The sequence below is a fragment of the Atta colombica genome, unplaced genomic scaffold (assembly GCF_001594045.1).
Source record: "Atta colombica isolate Treedump-2 unplaced genomic scaffold, Acol1.0 scaffold137, whole genome shotgun sequence".
Classification (NCBI taxonomy): Eukaryota; Metazoa; Arthropoda; class Insecta; order Hymenoptera; family Formicidae; genus Atta; species Atta colombica.
The window spans coordinates 570427-582926 of record NW_017259225.1 but is presented as its reverse complement, the minus strand read 5'-3'; the positions used below and the strand labels follow the sequence as shown (position 1 = coordinate 582926).

General features: G+C 33.8%; 2 protein-coding genes across 2 annotated transcripts in view; both read left to right on the top strand.

Moving 5' to 3' along the window:
* LOC108684711 (serum response factor homolog) overlaps positions 1 to 4518 on the top strand; it is a 23678-nt gene extending 19160 nt beyond the window's left edge. Inside the window, exons 6-7 of the mRNA XM_018189175.1 lie at positions 1302 to 1430; positions 3679 to 4518. Coding sequence (XP_018044664.1) covers positions 1302 to 1430; positions 3679 to 3890 — 341 coding nt within the window. The 3' untranslated portion in view covers positions 3891 to 4518. The remainder of the gene's footprint in view (positions 1 to 1301; positions 1431 to 3678) is intronic.
* A 5032-nt stretch (positions 4519 to 9550) lies between these two features.
* Positions 9551 to 12494, top strand: LOC108684640 (protein UBASH3A homolog). The gene is made up of 4 exons (XM_018189070.1): positions 9551 to 9832; positions 10210 to 10447; positions 10548 to 11249; positions 11320 to 12494. The coding sequence occupies exons 1-4, from the start codon at positions 9726 to 9728 to the stop codon at positions 12109 to 12111; spliced, it is 1839 nt and encodes a 612-aa protein (XP_018044559.1). The 5' UTR covers positions 9551 to 9725; the 3' UTR covers positions 12112 to 12494.
* The last annotated feature ends 6 nt before the right edge of the window (positions 12495 to 12500 follow it).

Genomic DNA, 12500 nt, shown 5'->3' with positions numbered 1-12500 from the left:
TAGAGATTCGTGATTAAGTAAGACAGAAAAATTCAGAGGGTTATGCTAAACAAGTATTCTTACAATAGTATTACTTATTTTCAAGTATTGCGTCAAGTTTTATTTGTGTCTTGATTGATAAACTATTGAATATCAAACATGAAGTAATATAATTAGATGCTATTTATAGATTCGAAATAGTTATTACTTTAGATCAAAGTTTTTCAACCGATATGCAGCGATATATTGATATACCATGAAAATTTTAGAGAAAATAAAAAGAAGGAAAAAAAATTAGAAGTGTATATCATAAAAAAACGAGAGAAGCGCGAAGTAAAGATATTTTAAAAATTGTGAAAATTACTAAATTACTAAATTATATTATATTTACTTTTATTTTAATCAAAACAATATTATTGTCTTAATAAAATCCATTAAAATGATAAAATAAAGGCTTTAGAACTTTATTTTTTATTTCTGAATGTCGTATTGATGGTGTCTGATAAAAAATTATATTAAGCACTGAAGCATATATGTGCACTTAATGACGTATATATATTTTAACAAATTTGGCTCGTTATTTATGTGCAAATTAAAAAATGTTGAAAAACGTTATTTTCAATTTGCGATATAAATATCATTATTAACAACTTTCGATCATGTTTCACGAATATTCGAGCACATCAAGTTGAAAAGAATGCCAATGTTATTCCTGGTAAATGATAACCTAGTTCGTGCGTAATTCTTCTTTAATTTTTTTTTAATTATTCCTTTTTGGTTTCTTTTGCTCTCAATTTATATATCTTGAAAATTTATCGTACATGGCTATACAAGAGGCACGCATATGAAATGTAATAATTCATAGGTGAATCAGAGCGCAGATTTGTATTTGGGTGGTCCGGTTTGAAGCCTCGACTCGGTTCCTAAGTTTTTCTCAACGATATACATCTGTATCGAGGGAGAGAAAACAAGTTTAACTTTAACGTCGAACGGTGCATTTCACAATTTCGATACAAATAAGGGATATACACGAAGCCTCTCTCTATATTTTACGTCATTCGATATCTCGCCATTCTCGGATACGTGTCGATGTTGATTCTTCGCGTTCAGAAAAACGGAGTTATCTTGTAACTCAAGAATACCGAGGGGGAGGGGAGGCATGCAGAGTACATAAAATATTTAAAATATGTTCAAACCGCGTGCGGGACTTTAACGTCACAAGTGTACGCTTGCAATTGCGTACCTCGGTGCGTTTCCTCGCGAGAAATATTACTCGGCGGCTTACAACCACTCACACGCTCAATTCCTCTTTGATTTCCTAGGAAATGTGCCTTCGTTCTCTGCAGGGATTATGTACCAGGTGCCTCAGAGTGTCATTTATTCGCCCAGTCCAGGGGTCTTGCTCGGCATAGGACAAAACGGGCAACCGGTGCAAATATCTCAAGACGGAGGTAGGTTTCTTTCCTCCGCCGCGTTGCGGAGAAACGCGAGTCACGGCGAGTTTGTTTTACGCAATATATGTCGCACGGTACGCATTTAACGTATTACGAAATGCCCTTACGCGAGACGAGAGCACTCGGGCAGAGGATTTGATTCACGAGGAATCAATTTTACGAATTGTTGTTGAGGCTAAGAACCTTTGGAAATCGCTCGCTCGCATTTTCCGCCTCGTCTGAATCATCGGCGATAACATTGGATGACAATTGCGTATCGGATGCGAGATTATGACTAATAAATTTATGTAACATAAGTCGCTCGTTGCTGCCGATTGTGTGAAGATTAATGTATAACGCGTTTCGTACGACGTTTATCTTCGGAACGATGTAGGAATAATAAAGAGGAGGAAATGCATGAGAGATGAATACAACGGTAAATGACGAATCGTGGAATACTGTTAAGCATTCGACTTATTTGTGAAAGATTAATTTTATCTTTTTTGTGTACTTTCGATTTTGCAATATAATATAATAAATAATTAAATATTTAGAAAAATGTACATTTGACTTTTCCGCGCAAAGATAATATAAGGCTAGTATTCATAGTTAGTTCTTATTTTAAAACCGTCTAAAGTAATGTTTTAATATGTTAATACGATTCTTCGATTGTTTGTCACATCTTAAGACTGTATTTTTTAAATATCTGACTTGAATGAATATTGGATCTATAAAAACACCATCTACACTGAGAAAGATTGAAAATCTAGTTGAAAATGGACAAATCAGAAAATTCTGATTATATCGATTAGACTTTTAAATAAGATAGTCAGATGTCTAATTATGGTGACCGAAATTTTGTTCGTTCATTTTCAACCAGAAATTTTTTTTAGTGTATTATTTCTAATTTGATTATTAACTATTATTATTTGCCATTCTTGGATCCATTTTATCATCTAATTTATAATTCAACGTCAGGTTAATGTATTGACTGTTATTGGATCAATATTGTAGCCAATGATGATTTAATAGATAAAACCTTATATTATTTATGCACATAGAAGTTTCAATTTCCGAGTTTATTACTAATGTACATAAAAGCTGTAGAGGAAAGGCCACTATTATGAGATACCGAGTTCATTTTAGATAAATGCTGAAATTCTATGGGCAGAATTTGAAAAAAATAATAAGTCATTTTGAAAGGAATTTAATAAGCTTTAAGATAACATTATATAAAATTTAATTCAAATTCCATTTTTTTTGAAAATTAAAGAAATGTAAAAAGTGAGCAAATCGCAAAATCAAAAATTATGCTCCTGATTTGAGATGTTCCGAGAAATCGATAGTAAAACGCAAAATATATCAGTATTGTATTTAAAAAACTTTATTTCATGTTTCTAAAATGCAAACAAACACAGCTAGCGTGCGTGAAAAATGAGCATGCGATAGATTATATCCAAAACTCATCTTCAGATAGTTGGAATCAAGCATCGCAGAAATAGATCCTCGACATTCATTTCCGATTGTCTTTTTATTATTGTACAATAACATTTACTCTTTAGCAACGATTTTCACTATAACATAGGTGTGTGGGTTACGTCATATTAGAAATAGCCTGGGTATCTCATATTACGATTTTCACGCCTTATGGTTTTACGATCATCTAACTTCTACAGTTAAACAATTCAACATATCCCGTATTTTTCTATTAGTATGATCTTACTCTATCACTACATGAAGCATTTATTTATTTATCAAATATTTATTTATTAAATAACAAACAAGGTTTAAAGGATCATCAAATCATCTCAATAAAATTTGAAGACGTCGAAATTCTAAAATCTTTTTTTACAATGACTACAGGCATGATCTAATAATGAATTTTCTACTAAATAGTTTTCAATCCAAGAGCAATAAATTCATGATGAAATCAATAGCATTTATTAGTTTAGCAGAAACGCCGCTATCTCATATTAGGCGCCTATCTCATAATAGGGGGCTTTCCGCTAATAAAATTAAAGTAACTAAAGAAAAGTCTGTCAGAATATAAATAGCATCATCAGTTTTTTTTATCATTTCGATTTTATGAAGATTCGCGAGTAGAACGAGTGGATTTTGTAAAAACATGATGTTCGTAGATAGGTTCGAAAGTGGAAAAAGCGGATTGGATCGCAAAGAAGGTAGAATCGAGCAGGAAATGTAGCATTTTTTTTTTCTCTTCACAATGGTGCGTCTCATTTAATTTTGCCTTGTGATTTTCTTATAGGTACAGTAGCACCGGTGGCGAACTCATCGCAATCGAACCAGCCGTTCATCACAATACCGCTGAACGTCGCGATGAACGCGGGATTGTCCTTACCGGTGACCTCCAGGATGTCATCCAGGTCACCCACGACGACGACTTCGACGACAACGGCGGTAGCGGCGATGTCCGGCTGCAGCGACTTGCCTTCCGACCTGAGCAAAGATCGGGAATGACGCAGGAATTTTCCGACAAGCGGAGTCTCCGACGACGACGAAAGTAGCAGTTAAGCCTCTGCTTTCTCGCTAGTAACAAGCGGAAATTCGTCGTGCGAACTTGTCAGGCGAATCGCGGAAACGGATTTTTATGCCCGCGCGGATATCACCGGTCTTGTGATATTTCCACATCCGGGATAACATCGGAGCGAGTGATCCAAGTTTTCAAATGGATTACGAGCGACTATGACTCCATCGCTATGTGGGATTCTTCGCCTCCCTTTGTGCTCTCATTCTCGGGGACAGATGTTTGTGAACTTTTATACAAGGGAAACTAGGAGAACAGAATTTGCTAGTATGATCACGCACTTTTCGGTTAATAGGGAATATCAATATGAAATTAAATTAATAATGGGACAAGAGCGGAGTTTCTAAAGATGAGAAGAATAATGAACTTATCCTAGAAAAGTATACATTTGCAGGTTGATTGCTGATTGTAGATTGTTGATCACAGATTTTATCTCAAAATATAAACTCATGATAAACTCGTTGAGTGATAAACTCGTCAATTGTAACTACTCGATATATTTCTAAACATTAATACTACTTTGAAACGTTTGCATAAGTAAGTCATAGAAAACAAAAAACAGCCGAGATTTTATCTTTTCTTATTATTTTAGATCTTATTATTTTGTAAATTTTTATACTTTTTCACTCAGAACACATATTATGAAATTACTCGAAATGAATTCCGATTGGAATTATTTCGTTTTTTTCTAAAAGGTACAATAAAAACTTAGGGAATAATTGAATAGTTTTATAATATATATTCTGTATTTTTTACACAATATTTGATTTGTGATACCTTTCTAAACACATACATTCTAAGTCTTGTTTAATTAATTATTTTTGATTGATTATTAAAAAATAAAATTAGAAATATCTGACATCCTTAAAATTTGCATAACATCACATCAGTATTAGATGCTCGAATCGCATATATATCTGGCGAGTATCCAGATACGTGGCAAATGGACAGTCCGGTCAATACGCGTGTTCAAGTATTCGCGTCAATCGTTTTGTACCGCGGAATAGAACTTCTCAATCACATGTATACACATACACATGTATGTGTGAGGGTGTTATTGATATCCGCCACCTTCACTATCATAATATGCCTAATTTGAATCGCACTAAAATACTCGAATGACCGGAACAACGAATACACTATAGATGATCCTCAGTAGCGTATTCTGAGAATGCTCACTGCCAATTATGAGACTGACATCGCATACGAATGCAATACCTGTCCCGTTTAGATAGTCGCTTCGAGCGTTTTACTTTTGTATCAAACGATCACTTTACTTTTGTAGCGCAGTTTCGAATTATTTTTATTGACAGTTGAGTTGTTCGCTTCCGATATGTAATTATTATATCAAAAATAAATTATGATGAATCATGTTACAACACTAAATTAAATTCTTACACCACATTTTTTTTTATTTAACTTCTCAATGTAAATGGAAACGGACGAACGCTTCTTCGATATTTCATTTCGATGTCTCTATAAACTTCTGTATTTTAGAAGTAAATTCATTTTGTAATTATCGCGGCGTTGTTACTTATAAGTTCATAATTCTGAAAAACTAGAGAATGTTAATTATTATTTATCATTGGAAAACACGGAAAATCATACATTTCCAAATCGATCATATCTTGCAATGAGCAGAGGAAACCGATCGTGAAAAGCAGCAGTTCTTCTTTAATTTACAATCCTTGATTTATCGACTTGGACATCAGTTTCGCCCACGTATTGCGCATGCTGTTGATACGCATCAGTTCTTTTGCGCCTATTGAAGCATTAGAATCAAGTGTATATGTGGACCAAAATATATTTGAGTAAAAATAATAGTTTATGCTATAGAATTTCTTTTTTGTTTTAGATCCAATATATTTAAAATCTATTTTTATATAAGGAATTCTCCAATATTACACTGGATGTTTGAAAATTATTGTTAAAGAAAGATCTTTTAATTGTCGAAAGAACTAGTCTAAAAATATCAGACGATTCTAAAACTTTTTACAATATTTCTGATAAAATTTTTCAAACAATTTGCATTCTTCGTTTACTCCGTTTACTATAAAAAAGTTCGATGCATCAAAAATAAAAGTTTTCCAGAACGGATGTGTATTTTTTCACATGAATATTCGTGTTATTATACTGCGAGTATAAATTTTCTTATTGTCAGACATAAATGTTTCTCAGTCTGATGAACAAGTACTGCATCCATGTCACGATTTTTATGTAGAAACGATAAATTTCATCATTTGTATCGTGACATTTCGCTAATAGCGCAGGTGCGCGATGTGATCGCGGTAAAAAGGAGTACACGTTCGAGATAAAGCGGACAACATTTATGAAATAATGGACGACAACTTTCCCCCGAGTTTTTATCGGGCAACCGTTCGAACGACATCATCTTGCCGAAATGTATGTTGACGATATTATTGAGAGTATTACAGATCCGAGTATTTTGTCAATTAGTGCAAGTACTTATATGAAGTAGCCCACTGTCTATTCATAAAATACTTGTGCGAATTACAATATGTTTTCATCGCTATTAAATTAGTCTAAGAATCGCGATGAAAGATATCTAAGAAAAATCATGAAATCGTAATAATGCTAATAATGTATTATTGCAATTTCACGATTTACATTCTACAAGAGCCTACTTATATTGTTTTAAGAAAATTCTTACAAAATTATATAAATTAATTTGTGTACGTACACAAGAACGAATTACCTAATTATGAGAAATGTATGTGAGTTTAACTTTTAACTTCACTCTAATTAATCATATATCGAATCATGAATATCATTTTTCGCTTAGTTTATCTTATAGACAATAAGATTACGCATTCTTATGAAGTTATCATTATCGGTTTAGAAAAGAATGAGAGGGAGGTAGTTGAATCTCTCATACACACACTCTGTCTCTCTCTCTCTCTCTCTCTTTTTCTCTCTAAAGTATCTAGTTGAAGAAGTACGCTGTTAGAGTTGGATTCTGATATAATTCAATTTTTTCTAATGGAGCACAGATGCTAAGAGCAGAGAATGTGCAGTCTCCAATTTACAGATATGATTAGTCTCATGATATAAGATCTTTTTATATCATGATTAATCCATTCTTACGCGTTTCAATTCAACAGATCTCAATTATGATTTTCATTTTGATGTTTTTACATGAAAAAATATATGCCCCTAGTTCATAGTATCGTATCTTCATATATTATTAGTTTAATTTTTATTTATAATCGATTAGAGTCCGCGACGATTCGAGCAGTTGTGCATAAATCAAACTGTTAATGACAAAATCATATCTTGATATAGTAACTTATTTAACATTTTATTTGTCGATGTAGATATAGAAGGACTTGTTTAATTACATATGATGGAAACTGTTTAATGGTTCTGTCACGATATATTAAGTGTATGAAAAATATAACGATAATTTCCGGCAAGCTACTAATGAAGTTCGATTTATCTTCGGCTCGAAAGCGAGTTTTTACGAAGACGGTCGTAAATGTAATAAGCGATATTCAAATCAATCGGGATCTTTTATGAAAGCGATTAATTCGATTTTCGAAGATGAAAAGTGACGTGCATGGTTTATTGTTATGAAAATTGCAACTTATGGATCAGCATAAATATAGCGCGATGAAAACTCGAGATAATAAACACGGATAAATATAGCACAAGAATTGTATGATGTAATATAAATCACATACGATGTTTAGAATGCTGTAAACGGCGATCGTTATATTGCAAATGATCCGAAGTTGCGACGCAACTCTTGATGAATTTGTAAATCATATGAATCTTGCAGGACAGGACGTTTGTTGCGACGTCATATATCTTAGAACGTGCAATATTGAGAACTTCCAAGTTGGAAGACAATTGTTATTGTTTTAGTAAAAGTAATCTAGCTCTCACTGTACGAATAGACACGTATAGTAGTGTGGATAAAACAAAACGAAGTATTTGCAACATGATATATTGTCGAGTTAAAAAGAATTAAATCTTTTTAAATGAAAAAAGAGAGATAGTTTAAATAATAATTATTATACAATATTATTATTATATTATTATCTTTTTTATTTAAATAATAGTAATGTAATAGTAATGTATGTTATTAATATAATATAATATCACATTAAAAATCTAAAATTATTGATAATAATTATCATTTACATTTATTTCTCTATTAATTCATTAACGATAAATTCTAAATTTTTCGAAAAAAAAAGTACTTAAGTTACTCTTTACTCAAACAAAGCTAATAATGTAAGATAATGTGAAAAGTTCTTTTATTTTATTCATGTTACTCGCTTATTTATAATGGATATTTCGCGCCCTCAGTTTTACGTGTGCGCTTTAGACTTTATTGGAGTCTCTCTTGTTTTAATTATTAATACCGTAGGTTATAATTTGAAATTGCTTCATCTAATCGAAAACGCTTGCGTTAAAATGTTATAATTTTGTAATGGTGTAAGTTAAATTCTCACGATTTAGTCATTAATAAAAAATGGACAGAAGGAGAGATAAGAGAATCACATATAAGAAATTCTCTGAGATTTTCTGAGCGCAGAAAAAAATTTTGTTATAAATATCGTATCCAAATCAATTTATTTATCTAGAACACCATATAAAGGTACGAATTTCGAGCGAAGAATCCCATGAAAGACGAGCAATAACGTGTATATTACGTTTTACTTTACCTATTTTATATATAAATATTATATATATATATATATAGATAGAGATATATATATTATATATATATGTATACACTATAACTTTTTTATTACTTCTGTATTGAAATACTGCAGCGTGAAGAGTGTTTGTAACAGGATGCCGTAACGAATGCAAAACAAAAATATATAAAATCCACGTGTCATCGTTTTCTTTCTTTTTTTTTTTTACACTAACTTTAGATAATAATCGCATCAATTGTGTGCTATTGTTAAAGTTGTTGCGAAGTACAGGATGAAGAAGAAGAAGGAATGAAATACAAGTTATGAGATTGAATATCTGAAATTTTAACTGATTGCTTTTACTGCTTTCCTAATATTTTTTTATATCAAAGAAGAAAAATTTTTTAAATTGAAAATAAAGCTTCAGCTATTTAAAAAATGTTTTTATATTGAAGGATAAGAAAAACACTTAAAATTGAAAGTAGAACTTCAATTAAAAAATTACAGCATTCAACTTTATTAAACAAAAATTATATCGATTTAAAATAAATAATATTAATATTTAAACTCTGAAATCATCATTAATATTTATCTCGTTAAATTTTTTAAAAAGTCAAGCTCAGTAATATAAATATAAATTCATATTGTTGAATATTCCGTAGAACATGATCAATAAATTAAATTAATTTAATTGTTTTTACATAAAAATTATTTGGTAAAATTCAATTAATATTCAATTTCTAAAATCGTCTAATTATTGACATTGAATTTAATTTGAATCAAGTCTTTAAAGATCTTTGATCACGCGAATTATGATATCTTGCGTACAAAAACATTATATCGCTATCTGATATCTGATATCTGATATAATGTTCAGAGCAAACTAAAATATCATCAACTGTTTTCCACGATGAGTTACAATTGTTACATTCGAGAACAATCCCCAGATCGTATAACATTGCACTTCATTTTCATCACTGAACGTCCCGCCTCGATCGATGGTCGGGTATTTCAAAAATTGTTCTTCTCCTTTGCATTTGTATCTCATAAAGTCGCGTGGTGATTGGCCAGCCTGGGCGACGAACGCAGTAATGTGCCGTCATGGCGACGCTGCCGCCGCGGAAAAATCCAACTCCTACAAAAATTTCGAAGCAGCACTTGACGCCGTTGCAAACGCTTCTGCAGCTGGGCTTTCCGAAACACCGGGCGTATGTATGGCCCCGCGAACATAAGGAATCATGTTTACGGTGCCGTTCATATGGCACGTTGTCCCGCGTAAACACACGTCGCCTACTCACTGTAAACAAACAGCTGTCAAACGGCTTTGGGTATCTCTGTCTTGCGAGACTCATTCTTGATCGAATTAACTTTGTTCCCAGTTGTTGCTCAGACGAAACAGATTATTCCTGTCCTTTAAACAAGACGTATTTCTTTGCGTTATCCAAAGTTGCTACTGTTGCCGAAATATTGCTGGTAGTTCTGATACTGAAAGATGCATATTTGACACGTTTACTTATTATTAGGAAAATGTTAGGATAATTTATATTTATACTCAGCGTTGCTGATGAAAATTGTATATTCTCAGGGAAAAGGCGTTAGCTGCAACAGGACACCGTGGCATACAATTAGCATCAGATTGGTTGTTGGCTCATGTAAGAGATCCGACTCTGGACTCTGATACTCAACGGCAATATGTTTTATATGCTTGCCCTACCGGACCGTTAGCTGAACAACTCGAGCTGTTTTGGTCGGAGAGTAAAGACCTAGGATGGAATGGTGCTCACAACTTTATACCGCACATTACTCTTGTCTCCTTCTTTGACGTAAGATATTTTATGTGTATTTGACAATTTATTTGTCTTGGACATTTTAAAAATCTATGTTCAAATATGAAATTTGTTATTTTCAAAATATTTTTTGTAGGCTCCTGATGAGTTTACAAAAGAATTAGTACACACTCTTGAGAATGTGGTTCATCAGGATGGATTGCACGAACATATTGAGCTGGAGACATATGTATCACCTAACTTTATGGGCCTTTTCGTCAAAGACGTGAATGCGGAGTGGTTGAAGAATATTGCTCTTCGCTATGTCAATAAAATTGCTGCTTTAGGTATCACTGCCGAACCACAAGTAAAATCTCTGCATCTTACACTGGCTTACCAATTTCCCAGCAATTTGTTTCAACCTCTCCGCTCGATGGTCGAGAAACTAGGACCAACTGCATCGGCCAATTGGGAGCTCAGATTATATTCAAGAGATTCGAGATTACAGAATTCGCACGTGCATAAAGTGACACACGCCCATGTGCCACGAGAACACGATGAATTAGAATTGAGAGTAGGTGATTACATATATGTTCCAGAAGGAGCGTGTAACGCATCCACGGATGGTTGGGTGGAAGGTGTCTCTTGGTTGACCGGTATATCAGGTCATTTGCCGTTGAATCATACCAAGAGGACTGCGGAATCGGACTCGTGGACGTTGCATGCCACTATGCCGATCACCGACAATAAATATGAAAGCGCGGAAGAGGAGGAGATACCAAAAGTCAGAAGACCGCCAGTTTTGTCTCCAAGTGATTCCATCGATACCCCTGATGGGATTCCCACTGCAGAGGAGCCGGTAATTATTTCTAGAAAATATATCTTGCAGAAAATCATCGGCGAATTTATAATCTGTTGCTTTCGAATAGATGGCAGCGTCGGAAGCGCCGGAAACACCTTCTAGGGAGATCTTCATATGTCGACACGGTGAGAGGGTGGATTTTACCTTCGGCGCATGGATTCCGTATTGCTTTGAATCGAATGGTTGTTATGTACGTCGTGACTTGAACATGCCCAAAGAAGTACCATCCAGGAATATCCAGGATTTCCAAAACGATAGCCCGCTGACGACTGTAGGTGAGATGCAGGCAATTTTGGTAGGCGAAGCCATGAAATCGTCTAGTATTAAGATAGACGTAGCCTTCACGTCGCCGTCGTTACGTTGCGTTCAAACGCTCGCCCATATCTTAAAAGGTTTAGAATCCGATATTCCAGTTAAAGTAGAGCCAGGCTTGATAGAATGGTTAGCATGGTATCCAAATGGTATACCCGTTTGGATGACCTCCGAAGAGTTGGTAAAGGCGGGTTTTAATGTGGATACCGATTACGATCCGATTGTGAAAGCTAAAGAACTTCCACCAAAAGAGAATGCCGCGCAGTATTATGAACGCAGTTATGATCTGATCAAGAAGATTATAGAGAGCACAGTTGGTAATATTTTGATAGTAGCACATGCCGCTTCTCTGGCTGCTTGCACCAGACAGTTGACCGGTGGTAGAATACCCCCGGCTGCTGAAGTCACTAGATTAGTTCAAAGAGTACCTTACTTGGCATGTTTGATGGCACGTCAAGATATTAATGGCTGGCAACTCCATCCTCCTCCTTTCCCACCGATCACTCATACCAGTAATAGCAGATTCGATTGGAAGGTTTTAATGTAATAATATATTGCACGAATTTTTGTTGAGGAAGACACTTTACAAAGCCTATATAAATATAAAAGACTGTTATAATACAATGAATTTTTATGCAGGGCTTTATCTAATGTCAATGACACTGAAATGTTCAACGAATTAAGAAAAAAAATTTTTCCAGGATATATCATTGATGTATAATAATATTGATAAATACGATAAAAACTAGTCGATCGCGCACGCAGTTAAACATTTACTTCCTCGAATTATGATTAATACGGGTATTGAGGTATAGTTTATTCTTTAATTATGGATATAGAACAAATACTAGCCAATATGTTATTGGTATCATGCTATACCAATTCGGTAAATATCTAATATATAAGCGACATACTAGTCTTGATTGGACGTATTTT

What these genes read in the sequence shown, in the direction of transcription:
- LOC108684640 (XM_018189070.1), top strand. Translation starts at nt 9,726, where the DNA reads ATGGCGACGCTGCCGCCGCGGAAAAATCCAACTCCTACAAAAATTTCG. An exon ending in CTCTTGTCTCCTTCTTTGAC is followed by an intron (nt 10,448 to 10,547) that starts GTAAGATATTTT and finishes TATTTTTTGTAG; the next exon opens with GCTCCTGATGAGTTTACAAA. An exon ending in TTCCCACTGCAGAGGAGCCG is followed by an intron (nt 11,250 to 11,319) that starts GTAATTATTTCT and finishes GCTTTCGAATAG; the next exon opens with ATGGCAGCGTCGGAAGCGCC.